Source organism: Spermophilus citellus (genome assembly GCF_964194105.1).
Source record: "Spermophilus citellus genome assembly, chromosome: 8".
NCBI lineage: Eukaryota > Metazoa > Chordata > Mammalia > Rodentia > Sciuridae > Spermophilus > Spermophilus citellus.
Genome location: NC_138189.1, coordinates 33,623,278 through 33,642,998, shown reverse-complemented (window position 1 = coordinate 33,642,998; position 19,721 = coordinate 33,623,278). Strand labels below are relative to the sequence as shown.

The 19,721-nt window shown below is 39.9% G+C and overlaps 1 protein-coding gene across 1 annotated transcript in view; it reads left to right on the top strand.

Moving 5' to 3' along the window:
* The window catches only part of BEND4 (BEN domain containing 4), a gene marked incomplete at its 3' end in the record, with an annotated part of 28,517 nt that extends 9,187 nt beyond the window's left edge, over window positions 1-19,330 (top strand). Inside the window, exons 3-5 of the mRNA XM_081304701.1 lie at window positions 11,501-11,592; window positions 16,404-16,644; window positions 19,113-19,330. Of these exons, the coding sequence (XP_081160827.1) occupies window positions 11,501-11,592; window positions 16,404-16,644; window positions 19,113-19,330 (551 nt within the window). The remainder of the gene's footprint in view (window positions 1-11,500; window positions 11,593-16,403; window positions 16,645-19,112) is intronic.
* Window positions 19,331-19,721: the final 391 nt, after the last annotated feature.

Sequence of the window (19,721 nt, the reverse complement as noted above, 5' to 3'; positions counted from 1 at the left end):
GTTTCAGCAGGCATAGTCTCTTTTAGAATACAGACTCCTCCTTAAAGTTAATAAGAAACAGTAAACTAATAGGCCAAAGATAGAGCAGTAATTAAGCTGGACCTAAACTATTTGTGTCCTGGTTAAACACTAGGCATCTACTGTCTCTAAAAAAAGACTAGATTTTCAGAGTAGTAGAATCATCTGTATGCAGAGACCTTTTCCAAGTTGCTAAGTTGTTTTCAATTTTTGGAAAAGCACTGATTTTACATTGATCTTTGAATTCTACTGTGTGCCTGGGACTTAGAAAAGACATTAAGATCATCAATAGAACAGTCTCTTCAAACTTTTAATCATGCAGCCCATGGATGGTAAATTTTGGAGTATGTACTTAACCAATCTACGCAGTCTGGCTAATTACATACATGAACTACTATACTATTTTATTATGGTCAAATAAAGCATACGTAATAAATTTTTAAAATTTGAAAGCTGACACATGCATGTAAACATAAGTTATGTTCACTTAACCTGGTATTTTTGTATCACCTATTTGGTATCTGATCTAGAAATAAAAGACATTAATAAAGTTCACACTTGTTTATTAGAACATCTAGAAGGCAAAAACAGAAATGAATGTTTAGAACTGCTAAATTAGAAATTCATCTTTCCATTCTTTTCATTTAAAAGAATTTCCCAAATAGAGCTGAGATTTTGTTCAGAACATTTTGGAGTTAGATTAAGTGAAGTAGTCTTGGGGAGGAGAAGCTCTAGTGAAGTTAATTCATTTTCTTTTTTGCATTTGAGCTGTGGATTAGATGCAGAGAGGTGCCATTTTCCCAAGTCAGGAAGGTACTGGCTGCAGGAGATCGCTGGGTAGAACCAGAACCAGAGCACTGCTCATTTCCCCAAATTAGGGAGATAGGGTTGCAGCTAACACACTGGGGATTCTACAACTCTTAAGCCCTGGGAATTGTGGTCCACTCACTAAGGGTTTACCTCAGTAGGATATTTTCAGATCTACTCCCACTCCTCTTTCACTGGAGGAGAAAAATAGCATCCTGGGGATCATCCTGCTGTAGAAACTGACACCAGCCATTCAGAACCACAAGCAATGGAGCCCAGCTTCTGAAGAACTCTTCTCTCTATTGGCTCTGCATTTTTAGGGGGGAAAAAATTTTATTTTTAGGGACCCATTTGAAGAAAAGTGCAGTAAGAGGCTGGTTTTGCACATGCTAAGAGTGTTTTGTCAAGCAGTAACACCCCTATATAACTTGGAGGGGTTTTCCCTAGGCAGTGTCCCTGCTTCCCAGTGGACATAGTAGGCCCCTATTGTCCTAGAGGCCAGTACGTTTCCATGGATGGACTTGTAACTTTCCTCAAGAATCTACCTATAGGGCAATCAACTTTTTTATAGCCAGACTGGATGGATGTATATAAAAGAAGGCAGCACTCAGTGGTTAGCAGAGGGAATCGGTTGGGAGTGAAGTGAGAGTACATGCTGCAGGCAGAGTCCAGGGAGCTTCCTTGATCTCATCTCTGCTTCTCCAGAGGAGTACTGTTGAGCAACTGCAATAGCCCTCCAAAAGAAAGAGTTCCCCAAAATAATAAAGCCTTCATACCTGGAGCAGTTCTTGAAGTAAATTAAGAGAAATGAGCTTATCATCTAAGAAATGATTTCATTTAAGCAGCTATAAAATGGGAAAAGGAAGGTCTTGAGACCTTACCAAAAACAGGCTGGCGAGAGGTGTATTTTTGGCACTACCCAAGAGACCAGTGTTAAGTATTATTTGTGAATTTTCAGTATAGTCTTACTGATGATCAATTCCATGAAAACCAGAGGCTTCTAGGAGGTGCTGTCTTAGTTTTCAGAGTTAGTTTCACTGTTACTCCAAGGAAATGGCAGTGGTGCTTTTTCCTTGTATTAATTAATTAGATCACCACGATAGAAATTACAAAGTCAGTTAAAACGTGAAATTTTTTGAAAATAGGTTGAAAAAAAAACGTCAGTAATCCCAACTACTCAGAAGGATGAGGCAGGAAAGTTTGAGGCCAGACTGGGCAACTTAGTAAGTCCCTGACTGAAAGTCAAGTAAAAAGAGCTGGGTTGTAGCTAGAGGTAGAGTTGTGCCTAGAATGTGCAAGGCTCTGGGTTAATTTCCTAGTACTGCAAAAAAAAAAAAAAAAAAAAAAAGCTTCGAAAGGAAAAAGTATTTGGATCAGAATATGAAGTGCTAAGAGATTTTTTTAGAATAAAATGATGGGTGGAATTTTTCAATGGATTAAAGTTTCAGGTTAGGGTAACCTAAAGATGTTACGAGCACATATAAAGGAGAATGGCTATAAAATACCATATTTCATCAATCTAAGACACCACTGAGTATAAGACACCAGTGTTTATGTTCTACTAAGAAAGAAGGAAAACAATGCAAATCATAATTATACGTTATAATCGTTTTTGAACATGAAGTTGGTAATATTAAAATAAGAAAAACTGTGTCTTAGAATCATAAAATGTGGTAATTAAATTACCTTGAAATTTTCCAAGTGCCAAATATAGGGAAGATAAATTTATTTATTTTTAAAATTTATTGTATATATTTAAGCTATATCACATGAGGTTATGGAATTTATGTAGATAATTAAAACCTTACTATGGTGAAGTTAATATCCACCATCTCACACAGTTAACCATTTTTTTTGTTTTTATGGCAAAAACAATAAACATCTTCTCATTTAGCCTGAATCCAAAATACAGTATAATTTTAATTACTTTCGCCTTCATATTGTACATTAGATCTCTAGACTTGTTCATCCTATGTATCTGCTACTTTGTAACATTTGACCTATTTCTCCCCCCTCCCCAGATCCCCAGTAACTACTTTCCTCTCTATCAGAACATCTGTGTGGTTTTTTATATTCTATATATGAAATCACACAACGTTTTTCTCTGCCTGGCTTCTTTCACTTAGCATAATGTCTTCCAGGCTCATCCATATTGTAGAAAATGGCAAGACCTCATTCTCTTTTAGGGCTGAACAGTATTTCATTCTGTATATGCCACCATTTCTCTACCCATTGCTGTATTGTTCCTCTGTCTTGGCTACTATAAATGATGCTTCAGTGAACACAGACAGTGCAGATGCCTTTATGATGTGGTAGTTTCATTGCCTTTGGATATGCCTAGAAGAGGAATTGTTGGGAAATATGATAGTTCTGTTTAATTTCTTTGGAAACCTCCCTACTGTTTTCCATAATGTCTGACCATATAGTCCCACCAAGAGTATATGAGGGTTCCCTTTTCTCCACATCCTTGCTAACATGTTGTCTTTGACTTTATGATAATAGTCATTGTGATCAGTTTGAAGTGGCATGTCATAGTAGTTTGGATTTTCATTTCCCTGATGATTAGTGGTGTTGGGCACCTTTTATTTAGCTGTTGGCCATGTTTGTATACTTGTAGAAATATGTATTCAAGTCTTGTCCATTTTTTTAAATCGGGTTATTTGATTTTCTACTATTAAGTTGTATGGATTCTTCATAAATTGAGGATACTAACCCTTGATCATATACATGGTTTACAAATATTTTTCCTAGTCTGTAGGCTTGTGTTTCATTTTGTTGGTTGTTTTCTTTGCTGTGCTGAAGCTTTTTAGTTTGAGATCCTGTCTGTTTAATTTTGGTTTTGTGGCTGGGCTTTCAGCGTGATATCCAAAAAGTCAGTGTAAAGGCCAGTGTCCAGGAGCTTTTCCTCTGTGTTCTTTTCTAGGAGTTTTATAGCTTCTAGTCTGATATTTAGGTCTTTTATGTGTTTTTAGTTGATTTTTACATATGGTATAAGATATGGGTCTAATTTCACTCTTTGCATGTGGCAGTTGTTTTTCCAGCACCCTTTATTAAAGAATGTTGTTGTTCTTTACATAAGAACTTCTTTGTCTTTTGGTTTTTTTCTTTAGTTGTAGATGGACACAATATTTTTATTTTACTTATTTTTTTAATGTGGTGCTGAGGATCGAACCCAGTGCCTCACGCATGCAAGGCAAGTGCTCAATCACTGAGCTACAACCCCAGTCCTACTTTGTTTAAAAAAAAATGCTTATAATCATTTCAGTTTATTCTCATAACTCCATGAGCCTATAGCAAATAATATCATCCCCATTCTGTAGACAACGTTGAGACCCAGACAGGTGAAATCAGTTGCAGACCTAGGATTATTATCCAAGGTTTCTGACTCCAAATCTACCATTGAATGGGCCCTTGTGTTCTATAAAAGTTTGTGAACAGTGAATTGGCATTATTCCTAAGGGAAGTACAAAGTATGTTACAGAGAGCCCCTGCTCACAGTATTTTCCACTAGTCATTACATACCTTGTTTATGGGTGTGTTTGTTCAAAGAGACCTTATTTGCTGTTTGTATTTGGTTGGTTGACATTGAACTCCACTGGCCTGTAGAATCCCACACCACTATAACCCAGGCCTGAGTGCAACTTGTCCAACACACCTGCCTCCATAAGGCACTAGACACCTGCTTGTGCTTAGGAACACTAGACACCACTTGAGCACTAAGTTAAAGGCCACTTAGGCAGTAAAATCACTAATGAAAACACAGCACGAAAACAGACAACAGCAAGGACACTTGTCTACAGATGAGAACTGAAACAAGAAGACAGAGACCATCACAGTGGTCAATTTCAGTTGGACCTGTGCATGTCAGGTGACTCAAACTTCCCTGTGCTTTGCCCATGTCTGTGAGTGACTGCAGAAGCACCAGGGATATTGATGTGGATATTAACAAGTAAGCACATTTGCAGACACAGAGTCCATGATTTGGCAAATAATTTAACCATTCTGAGACTCACATTCCCCCTCCATGAAACAGGTTAACAATACTACAGAGATGTTGAAAAAACCAGATTAAATAAGTAGCAAGTGCGTGCCTGCTAGGTATTCCAGTGAGCACTCGATAAATTTCAAATCTAAGAAAAAAGAGAGAAGGCATCTGTTCCTTGCTTGGCAATACAGAGAACTTAAGTACTCTTCCGAAATTAACAAATAGTGTTCTTAACTTGTAAAGATGTCACCCTTCAGTTCATTACCCAGGTTAGGAGCCTCAGATCCACCATGACTCATCTCTCTCTCCCACTTTTTGTCATTCCCCAAGCCTCTGAATTCCACTCTCACGTACTCACCAGTTTGAGCCCTCCTGCCTCTTCCCACTGCATTTATCTGAGCAAATCTCATAATTCAAAGGGTCACTCAACTTCTCTCCCAGACTCCAGTCACTCCCCTCAAATTGCCCCAGGTCATCAATTGCCAAAGAGCCCCGAGTCTGTGGAGTAAAATCCAGCCCCATCATTGTGGCACACAAGGCCCTTGACTACCTTGCTGTCTTCCTGTCCTGTATTGAAAACTCCACCCTCACCTCAGTGCCCAATATCTGCCAGTGTTCTGATCCCCCTGGACAGTTAGTGATTCTCTGAGAAGTCAGACAGTTGTATGCCTCTTGTCTTCCTTTTACTCCTGCTATCCCTTCCAACCCAGGAACATATTGCCGTCTTCCCCCTTGAGAAACTCCTGCACATCCTTCAATACAGGTGACACTTCTTCTCCATAACAGACCTTTCTCCAGATCCCAAGCACAACTAACCAATTTCCATAGTACATCATGCATTTTTCTGTTAAAACCATTTTCAAGGAAAGTGTTTACTCTGTGTCTGTTGCCTAATGAGATAGGAAGAGAGGTCCTTTAAGGCCCTGAAGACAGAACAAAGTCAGAGTTGTCTTTGTGTCCCCAATTCCTGGCCCACTGTCAGGCATGTTGTGGCAGCTACACAATTAATTGAATTAAGTGGAAATAAGGCATTGTCATTATCAAAAATATAACCATTCATCTGTAGACTAATACCTAGAGCTGATTATTTATTTCTAAATAGTTCCATTCAGGAGCTTAGCTTTATAGAGACTGTGAATAGAACACTTAAAAAATGATTAAGCACACAGGTGGCCATGGTTGTCAAAGGACAGTAAGAAATTTCAGTCTCCCTGTAAAATTGTGTGTGGTACATTTTAAACAGTTTTTAAATCTCTAAAAACAATTGTCTAGCAAGGTAGACTAAATAGTGCTTGAGGAATAATAAACTGATCAAGATTTTAATGTAGTCATCTGCAATGAGAATTAGAACTAGAGCCCTGCACACCCTTAATATGGGCAAAACCGCCCGAGCACAGTGGTGTACACCTGTAATCCTAGTGGCTCAGGATGCTCAGGCAGGAGGAATGCGTGTTCAGAAGCCAGCCTCAGCAACTTAGCAAGGCACTACGCAACTCAGTGACCCTGTCTCTAAATAAAATGCAAAAAAGGGCTCTCCCACTTCTCAGCATTCCCCAAGTTGGGTTAAATGCCCTAAGTTCAAATTCCAGTACCAAAAAAAAAAAAAAAAAAAGGCAAAACCAGAATTAGAGTGGTTTCCCTTAGAAGAACCTTACTGCAAGCTGCTTAGATAGCCCAGCAGCCAAGACAGCATGGTCAACAGCTAAGTGGCTTCTGTGAAGAATTCTCTAGACTCCCACTCTTAAAATCATCGTAGCTTATAGTAGGCAGTACTTCCTGGGTACTGCTTTGCATGTATTATTTCAACTAATTGGCAGTAGCTATTCCAGTTTTACAAGTGAGATGACAGACTCAGATCAAGCAACTGTCCCAGGATCACGTAGTTAGTTTGTAAGTGTCAGCATTAGTACATTTAAAAAAAACAGGACCCAACAGTTACTTGAGGAGTAATTCTCAAGACTTTTTGCCAGGTATCTATCATATTATCTTAGGATGTCCTAAAAACCCCCATTCTGTGTGGGATTTAACTCCCCTTTCCTAACCATGATAAGCATCCACATAGACTAGGGAGTCTTCCTTTTTGTTGTTGATGCAAAGGAGCTTCCTATTTTCTCTGTCTGATATGCATTTTAAAGTGTTGTTGCATGGAGGGGAAAAACTTAAAAACATTCATGTCAGGAGAGGTGCATTTTGGGTTCCTTTACAGCATTTTTTCCTTTTAATACGTATTTTTGGTTTGGGTTTCTTATTTACTTTCTAGTAGGTTGCAGAATGAAAAAGTGAATGGGTGAAATCTGCCCAATGGATCTGAAGTCGTGTTTGCATGAAAGGCAGTTAGGAGTGACTGTCTCTGGGGGCATAATCTGCTCCTTGAGGACCCTGTTGATGATCTTTTCAAGCTGTAAGCCCTGACCTGGCTCTCTTCCATTGGAGACCAGGGGTATTATGTGGTGGTCTGAACTGCAAGGAACCACGCATGACACCCTGTATCCTTATTCCCTATGAGCCCCGAATATACACTTAGAAATTCCACTGCAGTCCACAAACTGTAGGTGAATAAGACAAAGGGACAAGAGAACAGGAAATTTTCCACAACTCCCTTTCAGTGTCCTGTGCTTCTTCTAGGCAGGCAGCATGGTGAAGCTGTGGGTCAGGGTATGTTTTACCTCTGCTTTAATAAACAGAATTCATTTATGTTTCAAATACAGTTTATACTCACCTCTGTTTTCCAAATTGATTGATTTTGAGGTATCCCCCTCAACCCCACAGAAAACATTGCACTTGATTCTATGGCCTTCCTGTTAAAATCCAGGCAATTATCCAGAGTCCTCAGCCAAGAAGAATACTCCCCTTTCTTAATGGGAGTGCACTCTGGCCCTGGACTGGAGGGGCCAAGGTGCATCTGCCTTGCAGGATCACTGATGGGGAGGACATCAGGGGAAAGCCTGGAAGAAGGGAATCACTCAGCATGCCCAAAGCAGTGGCTGTTTCAGTTGGTTAAACAGTCCACTAGTAGGAGTTTTGTCCTGTCTTCCTGCCCTAAATCGGGCCCCCTGTAGCTAGCCAGCAGATGCACATACAATTCCATTTTCTTCTAGCATGGATAAATCAGCTGGCCTTGGTGATGGCTAGCTTAGCACTGCTGCCTAAATGCTGGGTGTGTGAAAAGCAGGGAGAGTTGGCCTCTTAGCTCTGCCAGGGCTTTGTATTCCCCGTGGAAGGTAATAGATGCAAGGGAGGAGACATGACAGTCATAGAGGTGTTTTCCAGACTTCTAAATTAATTCTTTACGATACAAGTTAAGTATCTCTTATTTGAAATGCTTAGGATTACAACTTCCCACATTCTGGAGTTCTGCTAATTTGGGGATACTTGCATATACATAATAAGATATCCTTAGAAGGATATCTTAGTCTAAGCACAACGTCAATTAATGTTTCACATACACCTCATACAGGTAGCGTGAAGGTGATTTTATACAAACTTTTCAGTGTGCCTGCATTTTTACTGCAGCCCATCACACAAAATCAGGTGTGAAATTTTCTCCTTGTAATGTCATGTTGGCCCTCAAAAAGTTTCAGATTTGGGGGCATTTTTGGATTTTTAAATTAGATATACTCAACCTGTGCTGGTACTGGTTTTTATAAGGATGACAAAGGAGAAAGGAGTAACAACTACCATAATCCCACAACTAAAATATAAATCATTGCTAATTATTTTTTAAATAATTTTTTTTTAGTTGTAGGTGGACACAGTACCTTTATTTTATTTATTTATGTGTGGTACTGAGGATCGAACCCAGTACCTCACATATGCTAGGCGAGCACTCTACCTCTGAGCCACAACCCCAACCCCTCATTGTAAATTATTATTATTATTAGCACTTTGGCTTATTTCTTTCCTATCTCTTTGCTGTACATATAATTATTTTTAACATGGTTGAAGTCATACTGAATATTCCATTTTATATGCCGCCTCATAAGCATTTTTTGTGCTTCATTTAAAAGTTTTTTCATAATCTTAATGACTGTAAAATATGAGTAAGGAATCAAAGGAAGTTCATTCAAATCCTAATTAACATTTACAAAATTTTGTTAAAACTTCCGAGCTGAATCCAAGGTCATTCCTTGCACCTGTCACTTGGTGAGGCAGTCATATGTACTGTTGCATTTTATCCTTATCATAAACTGTGAAGAAAAAAGTGCTGCTTTGGATCCTCATATGCAGCCCCGTCTAGAAGAGACTCAAACATCATAAAAATTAAATGATGTTCTAAAGACCAGATAAATTACCCAGGTGCAGTGGCACACACCTGTAATCCTAAGAAGCTTGGGTGGCTGAGGCAGAAGGATGGCAAGTTCCAGAACAGCCACAGCAACTTAGCAAAATCTTGTCTACAATTAAAAAGGAGTGGGGATGTGGCTCATTGGTAAAGTGCCCCTGGGTTCAGTCCCCAGCACCAAAAAATTTTAAAAATAAATAAACAAAGGCCACACAATGAGTAAAAACCCCAGAACTAAAATACAGCCCTGTCTCCTGCCTCTGTTAGTTTCTCAATTCTGCTTTATTTTTTTTTCCCCAGTAATTAATGTCCAAAGCCAAAAGAGGTATCCTTCTCACTATGGCATCTGTAAAGTGGATTGGGCTTTCACAGGCTGAAATCAGGAGTTGACAGGTTTTATTAAACTGTGGTGTAGTAATAGGCCTACTTCAAACTGACACCACCGTGGCTACTTTGGTTGACCTCTGTGGCTGTGCAGCAAATGCTACTTCAATTTGAAGAATATATTCGGAGGGCTATTTGTGATGGCCATAACACAGGTCTGTAAGGATGGTTATTAAAGAAAATAATTCGGGGGCAAGAAGAAAGATTTCTTAACCTACTTCTACTTCTTGTCATTTAAATTCTTCAAAAGGCTGTTGATATAATTTTTAGTTTGTTATGTGATGTCACCTGAAAACCCAAAGCCATTAGCAGGGGATAAAAATGATAACTTCTGTCTGCTATCTGAAGAAAAAAAAAAGTGAGAAAAAGAAAGTGAAGAAAGCTCTGTGGTGATACTTTAAAACTGGGGCTTAGGTTAAATATTTATTATTTTCTTTAATGTGACAAAAGCATCTTAGGAAAACACAGCTAAGAAAGATAGTGGCAACAATTCATATAAATTAGATTCTTAACTAAGCTACCAAGACCTTTGAAAGCAATTAGTCAAAATTCCTGAAAGAGTGCTAATGTAAATGTAAGATGTAGGCATTATTTATGTAATGGAACAAAAAAGTCATGTTCTATTGGGTTAATATCTATTCAGTTTTACTGTAATTATTAAATGAATATATAAGACAAAGCCTCAAAAAAAAATAGTGTAATAGTCAATGAAACACATACCAAGTCTGAATTGGACCAAATCAATGGACCTTGTTAAAACCAGAGAAAGGGATGCATTCAGTAAGAACTATGTGTCGGGCTGGGGATGTGGCTCAAGCGGTAGCGCGCTCGCCTGGCGTGCGTGTGACCCGGGTTCGATCCTCAGCACCACATACCAACAAAGATGTTGTGTCCGCCGAGAACTAAAAAATAAATATTTAAAAAAAAAAAATCTCTCTCTCTCTCTCTCTCCCCCCTCTCTCACTCTCTCTCTCTAAAAAAAAAAAAAAAAAAAAAGAACTATGTGTCAGGTGTTGGGAATCAAATCTCGATTGAATAGGATTCCTGTTTGTTAATAAACTAGATTGATTCTGTCATTAAAAATGAACTTCTTCAACTGGGCACAGTGGCGCATGCCTGTAATTCCAGCAGCTCAGGAGGATCACAAGTTCAAAACCAGCCTCAGCAACTTTGCAAGGCCCTGTCTCCAAAAAAAGAAAGAAAGAACATATCTGTTTATTATTATAGTGAAATACCCAAAGCTGAGTAACTTAGAAGTTTATTAGCTCAGTTTGGGACGCTACAGGCTAAAACACTAAGGTGCTGGCTCTGGCAAGGGTCCTGGCTGCATCATTCTGTGCAGATAGCATCGTGGTGGGAGGAGGTGTGAGAAGGAGATCATATGGTGGGGCAGGAAGCTAGGGCTTGAGGAGGGCTGGGGCAGACTTGATCTTTTATAACTACCCTTCTCTCAGGAACTAACTCAGGGACCCACTGTTCCTTCCCAGGGCATTGCCTGTTGACTCAGAAGCCTTGCACTGTGCTCCACCTCTTAGGAAGTCCCACCATCTCCCAGCATTGACACTGCAGAGACCAAGCTTCAACTCATGAACCTTAGAGGGAAAAACTGCATTTAAACCATAGCAATGAGTATTATATCATTATCAGCCAGAGAAATATTAGCTTTCAGTGCTTTAATTTTAAAAGTGCCATCAGGTGCTTATACCAAAAGTAAAGTCAGAGTTCACATCTCTTCTTTGAGTTATTCATGATTGGTATTGTTGACCCAGATTTGCATTGGAGTAAGTTGGACTTGAAAGATCTCAAATTGTGCTGATCCTAAAAATTGTCCCCAAACTGTAGCATCTGTTCTGTATTTACTAACTGAAATAACTGCGGATGTCAAATGAAAGGAGATTCTATTTCCTTTAGAAAACAGATCCTTTTTTTTAGAAGTTCACATCAACAGTGTTTTTAGACCTCAAGAGTTTATTTTCATGTTGAGGGATAGCTAATGTGTAACTGTTGCCTTTCCTTCCTCCCAGTGCCCTGCCAGACTGTTTTAGATTACCTGAAGACAGTACTGCAGCACCATAACCAACTCCTGATGCCACAGCCAGCCGACCAGCCCACCGAGGTAGGTCTTGGGGGTCCAAAGATAAGTAAATTTCTGTGTGGAATTTCCTTAAGATGAAGCCTTTTGATAACTGGTCTATGCCAGAATAGATTGGCTAGCCAGGTAACGTATCTGACTAAAGTTGATGATCTGTTGTCTGCATGTATGTGTTCTGTGGGGAAGGGGAAGGCATATATTTCGCTCAAAAAGATTCAGCTCTGCACTCTGAAGGGGGAAAGAAAGAAGAAATATCACAGGCAGTTCCACCTTTCCTTTGGCACAGCAAGGGCCTACAGTGGGAGACACCCACCTTTCGCACCCTCAGGCAGAGTTGGTGTTCCATAATGCCTTTCATGATGGAGCGTCTCCCACCTGACATTCTCTGGAGTTCAGGTGGGCTATTTTCCTGACCTAGGGCTCCTGAACATGAGCCACTTTTTCTCCTGAGTTCAGTAGAAGAAACAACAGTCTCTCCAAGTGTAGGAGAAACGGTCCGTTTTGAAGGTAATGGTATGTCAGTTTAGACATGATCCATCTTTACAAGGTATTGAAGGCTTGGTGGTGAATATATGTTCTTTTCCTTCCAAGGCTTAAGAACACTATCAAACACACTCAAGTCTTGCCTACCCTAAAAAAGCCTCCCTTTACTTCCCCCTTCCTTCCTCAATTGATATTCTTTCTTTTTCCTTCCATTGCAGTATGCTCTCACATCACCCTCTGACAGTGCTTTCCTGCCACACCATGACACGTCTTGCTCCTTGAGCTTGGAGCCCAGGTCTTATCCCCAGTAGTATCCCCGGTATCTGTCCTAGAAGGTCTTCAGTTCATGTTTGCTGAATGATGATCTCCCTTTTTTAATGAATTAAACACTTGAAGACTGGTCCCTGTTCACTGTCCCTACTCTCCTAGTTCCCATCTGCTCTCCACCCTGTAATCTCACTCTACTTTCACTACCCCCTGGAATGTTTTCAGGTACCTTTGCTGGTTACCCGCCCCAGGGACCTTCTTGTAGCCCTTATCTCTTTTCTTCTTGGCCTTAGCATTGGTACTTTCTCTGGATTCCCCATCCTTATCTTACTGCACTCTCAAGAGTTTTCCATCCATTGTTCCCCAGAGTTTCATTCTTCGTCTTCTCTTGCTCTTCTCTGTTCATTTCTGTTCCTTATAACATCCACCGCTTGAAGGTTAAGAAGTTCCAGTGGGTATGGAGAGCCCCAGTCCTCACAGCTCAACCTTATGCCACTGTCTACTGCACCACTTGGGGTGCCCACACACCCCTGAGCCTCATCACCCTCACTCTGAACACACATGCTCATGTTTTCTCTTCAGTAACAGTCCCACCAAACCCAGGTAGGAGTTTCTGACAACGTCCCTGGCTGTCCCCTCCTTCCTCCTGGCATGCGCTGATTCTACAGCCATGTGAATTGCCTGTCTTCTTTCTGAGCTGCACTTAGCACTTTACACCTGGAGTATTAGAATAGATTTTTCATCTCTATCTTCTAAATTACAGATCCAAACTAAATGTTACTTGCTTAAAATCCTTTCATTACTCGGACTAATAATAAAGTCTACATTTCGTACTTGACACTTTTGTCATATAAATGTAAACAGAGATGAAAAGCCACTTCTTAGAGGAAGCTCTCCCCGACTGCCCTTCCTGTTTTATGCTCACATAGCACATTGTTCACAGGTCTAATGCAGAACTCCACACCTTACTTAATGTACACCTGTGTCTTCTGTTTGGCTATGAGCCTGCAAAGACTTTAATTTAGGGTTATTTATCTTAGTTTTATCAAAGTGACTCAACAACAGGTCAGCGTTTATAACCTGTTGGTGGCTAATTGAAGAGGCTAGAGAATCAGAATTCCATAAAAATGTAAAAAACAGAGGAAAAAATATCTGCATTTCCGTTGGATAGGACTATTTAAACTTTTATTACCCATCATCATCATTATTACTATCCTATTTTTATTGTCATTTCAAGCACATGAGCATTTTCTCATTTTTATTATTTGTCACATTTTATTTCTATTAACTATGCCACAACAGGATTATAACTCTCATCCATAACCCACAGGGCATTCTGAGTTGTGTTTTGGGCTGTAAATTACGTATTCTCTTTCTTTTCCTTTTTCTTGATGAAAATTACCTCTAAATGGTATTTCTGCATTTTATGAGACAATATTTTATGTAGAGCTTCTGCATTTTGGAAGAGTTCTGAGCTCTTCTATAAGTGGATTTTTAAAAGGATTTGAAAAAGTAGCTTTCTTGGATTGCCAGCTTCCAAACCACAGCTTCCCATCTTGAAATAGACTGGCTTTAGGGGTACAGCATGGCATCATGTCCCCAAATTCAAGAACCCACCCCTTTGCATCCTGGGACCTTGGTAAAATAGCCATAATCCTACCTTGCAGGTGAGCTCCACACACCTGAGGGAAAACATTTTTTTAATATAGTGTTAAATAAACGATCTCCTTTTCCAAAATGGACAAGTATATATACAGGGACCTTAAGTACGGGAACATTTTAAATTAATAGACCCTTGTATATCTGTTGCTCTCTTTAAATTTCTTTTAACTTTGCCAATTTATGTTCATCAGCTCTTTTCAAGTGTCTCAGTGCCACAGTGGTTAAAAAAAGGTAGGCACTCTTTCCTGTAGCTGCCCTTAGTGTCCACCTTGTGCCAGCCACAGTAGTAAGCATTGTACTACATCATTTGTGGGACATGTTTATTATACCTACTGTGTGACAGGTGCTGTTCTCCACCCTGGGAGTAGGATATTGTGTAAAATGATAAAAATCCTGATTCTCAAGAGCTCTTCATCTGGTAGGACATTGGTGGAAGCCTCACTATATACACCAGCAAGCTTGGAGTAGTATCCCTATTCTGACAGAAAGGAGCTGAGTTTGGAGAAGTTAGTTACCTGCCCAAGGGTGAGCCCAGAGTCCAGCTTTGCAGTTGGACTGACACTGCTGCAGGGGAGGAGAAAGGAGGCCAGCATGCCTAGGGCTTGGGGCAAGCACCTCAGGCTGGTCATCAGTTGCTCAATAAATGGTGACAGTTATTAATAAAGTTTTTCCACAAAGGTGCTTTTGACACCAGGAATGATTCTGGCCAGCCAGCCTGGATTTCACTCATCCCCGCTCCTGGCTGCCCTGAGGGCTGAGGGGGTCAACTGGATAGAGCCCTGATAAGCCTTTCCCTCTCAGTGCATGAGAAGCAGTGAGATTTTTTTCCCTGTTTGCTCTCTTCTCCCAGCCATATTCTGTTATCTGTGCAAGATACCACCTTTTTACTTAGGAATTATCTTACCTCCATCTCCCATAACCTAGTCACTGGATTGGTTGCCTGGTGCTCTTGATTCTACATTTCATTCCCTCTTCTGTAACTGCACTGCTCCAGAGTACTTATATCTCACTTCCCATTTCCCAAGCTATAAAACGTTAGTTTCTGCCTGTCTTCTGATCAGTCACCTCTTACACACTATGTCCCCCTCATTGTACACAGAACCAAGGATTGGTATATGCTCCCAAATGCTCACTTCATAAACACATTATTTTACAGATGGAGAAACTTTTTTGTTCCAACAAGGTTGAGTACTTTGCTCACATTAATCTAAGACAAAAAAAAAAAAAAAACAAGAATCATCTTAAATCCAGCTTGTCTTTTAATCTATAGCACAAACTGCAGCCTCAACTGCTTCCCTTAAAAAGGGAAATCAAGTCACACTATATAGCTTTCTGGAAAAACTGAAGTGATGAGTTTCCATGTGCACAATTTACTGACAGTTTCCTAGCCAGCTCTGGCTGCCTTTTTCTGTTGGCTTCTCTACCACTTACTTTTCTCAATGCTTAACTAAGCAGAGCACTTTTTGAAATAAAACCTTGTCAGATCCAAACGATGCCAAATTTATAACCTGTAGTAAATTTGCAGAGTTGTAAAACTGAATGAGTTTTCCCTTCTTTATTTTGTACACCTTAATTACTGGGGAAAGAGTACATTAAAACTGAGATCATGGGTTAATTAATTTGTCCTGGACTGTAGAATTTTATGGACAGCCAGAACTAAAGTAATGGTTGTGTAGGTGCAATTGACTAAACATGGCTTATAAATGTTACAGAAATTCCCATAATTAGTCCCACTGCAGCTATTTAGCCTGGGAATTTTATAGCAGACATAAATTATGAAGGTGAAAAGTAAGAAAAATTTTGAGTTGACATAGTGGCATTTGTAGAAGCTATAATTTGAGGAAACCTGTTTTGCATTATTGTTAATGATTTTTTTTCCAGTTTCCACAATTCCACTTTTTTAAAAATCACTTTTTTTAATGTTGTTTCCACTGTAACACAATGGCTATCAGGTGTTAGGTGCTTTAAACACGGGTAATATCTGATTAATTTAGACCACCAGCACCATTTCTAAAAGTACTTAACTGCCAACCAGAGGATGAAGGGACCTGTTTGATCACACTCTTCAAAGTCATTTTTTGCATATTTTAATAGATTGAAAAGGAAAGTTACAGGTTATATTTAAATAGTGTTTCCTGTCATTGGATCTTGACACATTTTAACCTACCTGTTAAAATGCGAGTTATAAATAGCTCCTCTTTCAAAGGTGTTCATTATACCTCATTGGCTCTTGTTATAGAAAATGCAAATGTAATTTGAAAAGTGCCCGTTCTGAGTGTGAGCAATTACTTGTGCTCTTCAGTACCGGTTCATTGTCAGCATAGCCACTTGGTTAAAAAGCAGGTTTGCCTTTGAAATGGAGATCACTTTGGCTTCTGGCTGGTTGGCTCAGTAGGTAATGAGAAAATATTTTGCTTTTCCAGGGAAGCAAGCAGCTGTTGAACAACTATCCCGTCTACATAACGAGCAAACAGTGGGACGAGGCTGTAAATTCTTCAAAGAAAGATGGGAGACGGCTCCTTCGCTACCTCATCAGATTTGTTTTCACAACCGATGAGCTTAAGTACTCATGCGGCCTTGGGAAAAGGAAAAGGTCAGTGCAGTCAGGAGAGACAGGTCCCGAAAGACGCCCTCTGGATCCAGTTAAAGTCACATGCCTCCGAGGTACTGCATCCTTCCGCTCAGTGTCCACCATCCGTGATCCCATTTCACCGCATTGGCTGTGGCTGCCCCGTACAAGTGTTCAGCCTTACTGTATTTTGATTTCTTTCCACTGAGAAGCGTATAGTCTTCATGTGGCTCATCTACCTGGTAGTGAGAAGCTCTGTAAAAAATCGTTTGCTTTAGCCTCGTTGTTCTCACTTAATGGTACATAAGCATTGCATAGCACCTCATGTTTCACGCTTTAAATTCAGATTTATTTTTGCTGCCAGAGGAGGCCATTTCTGGCAAAATGGGAGCATAGGGAAATGCACAAAAGAAAGGAAGATGTGGAATATATTTTTTTTAATTTGGTAAAATAGAACTTTGTTTCCACTTCTAGCCTAGCTTTCTTCTCAAGAATACTCAACCCAACTCCCCTAGCTTTCTTCTCAAGAATACTCAACCCAACTCCTTAAGTTTGTTTAGAATTAATTTTCCTTAGTGCCTACAGGATATCTTACCCAGTAAAACTTTGTTTTGGTTTAAAGTTTCTGTATTAAAAATGCTGCTTAGAGCTGGGCTCAGTGACTCTGGAGGCTGAGGCAGGAGGATGGCAAGTTCAAGACCAGTCTGGGCAACTTAGACCTGTCTCAAAGTTTTAAAAATAAGAAGAGCAGAGAATGTAGCTCAATGGTAGAGTACCCCTGGGTTCAATTCCTAGTACCACAAAAAAAGAAAAAAAATACTAAGTATTCAGATAATACTACCATTTCATTCGTATTAACTGGTGATTATTTTGCAGCTGATCTGCACTATTGAAAGCAGGCAGATGCGAGGAGGAGGAATCAGGAGGTACACAGTTGATTTGAAAGATACAAATAAACATCTGGACAAGTAGAAACATAATAGTGCCAACTGAACACTGGCACATCTGAAAAATCCACATTAGAACACTCAAATATTAACCTGTATACTTCAATAGCAGTTTTATTGACTATAAAGTTTTAATACTGGTTTAATCTGGATAGGGATCAAAAATTTTCCTGATGAAGAAATTATAGTTTTTTGGGTTTTTTTTTTTTTTTTTTTTTTTTTGTTACCACTGATAAAGTCTTTGTTTATTGGAAAGAATATCCCTATGTTCCCTGCTGAGTGCCACCTAACCGTAAGCACTTGGTTTCTGCAACCATAAGTGGCTAGGCTGAATATATGGTATTTATTAGCAATTAAGATTCTTAGCCCACGCCAGAGATTTCTCATTCAGCATGCATGGCTCCTGGCTATGATCACCTAGGTGATCTTGTTGATCCTCATGTAAGTGGCCCATGCCTCAGGAAACCATCTGAGAAAAATACCAGTATTAACTGGGTATACTCCAGAGCCTACCTCTCATTGGCCAATCTGAAAATTTTACTTAGACTGACTAGGTGATAGAACTTACTAGGGTTCATTTAGCAAACTAGCCATAGTTTCCCTTATTCCCCAATATCATCAAAAGTGATGAGTTATTCACCAACAGGCAGTATTGAGCTTGGGGGCTCTACTGGGTGCACTCTTTATATATATTCAACAAAGTTGCCCTTAGGCTTACAAAGGAGCCAAGATGAGGGGTGTCACAACTGTATCCCTTTCTAGAAACTTGATTCACATCTTATGTTAATAGCAAGTCAGAGAAACAGAGGGATGAAAAGACATCCCAGAGAACCAATGCCATTGCCTGAAGAACACTGCTGGTCCATGGTCACACTGATGCTGGCCAGGCTGCCTAGGCAGAGTCCACAGTCTCTAGTACATTTCTCACATGGGGCATAACCCACAGCTTTTATCCAGCCCTTAAGTGTAAAATCCATGGGCAAGAAACGGTGATCATGCTAAAGGCAGCTGAGCTATCCCTCCTCCAAGCATGCTGATTATATTCTGGTAACATTAAATATTTAGTTGAGATCATATATTATACTAGTAAATATGTAGATATTTCAATTTGAGAAGGAAGTGTAGCCCATCTTACAGCATTTTAAGAATGAAGAAACCTTCTCTGAATTAGTACCCTCCCTCTCATTAAGACCCTGCCATTTTATTGTGCTCAGTCTTTAAACTCTTAGCTGGTTAAAGAATACCATGCTAATGATATTTGCTGTGCTTCTTGATTTAACTTTCTCAAAATATCAGTGTGCTCCGTTACTAACCTGCACCAGGCATGGTGCACACAATGTCTTACTGATCAAATTTACCTTTGTTTTCAACAGCAAATGTTCCTTAGCAAGATGACCTCTCCCTTAGGGGATTTTTACTTGTACATATGAGAAGAAAATTGGTTTGGAATAAGTTGGGTGTAATAAGTGACCTCATCATGGCACTGCATTGGATCTCCCATACAGCTTTTCTGATGGAGCTTCTGTTAATGTTTGAGCAGCCTGTCCTGTTGTCATCTGTCAAAACCAGCTATTGTTTTTTTCTCTCTCTCTTTACTGTTGTGTATATTCCCGCAGAATTCATTAGGATGCACTGCACCTCCAACCCCGATTGGTGGATGCCCTCCGAGGAGCAGATAAACAAAGTATTCAGCGACGCCGTGGGTCATGCCCGGCAGGGGCGGGCAGTGGGAACTTTCCTGCACAACGGTGGCTCATTTTATGAAGGAATCGATCACCAGGCTTCACAGGATGAAGTCTTCAATAAAAGTTCACAGGATGGATCTGGGGATTAGTGGACAGAATCTTCCCACTGTAGCAGCTGGTCCTTTCAAGAGCTCTAATTGTGAATGTCCATTTACCATCACCTGAGAGTCCAAAGCATGTTGTTCAGTCATACTCCACACATTCTCAACCTTAAAACTCCCTTGACCACAGTTCCCAAATAGAAATCCATTTTAGGGTTGTTTGGGAAGTATATGGCACCTACAACAGACTTTAGTAATATAAAAAAGAAAGAAACTGTAGTTGATTTTAAGTGATTACTGGCTAGACAGTGAGGGTAGAAATATAGGTGAGCTCCTACTCACCTGTCCGACATCTTCAGGTAAGCTCTGCTTCTTGAGCAGAGGTAACTTCAAGGAATAGTGAGTTAGTGTTTGCCCATGAGAGAAGGCAAGTTATGGG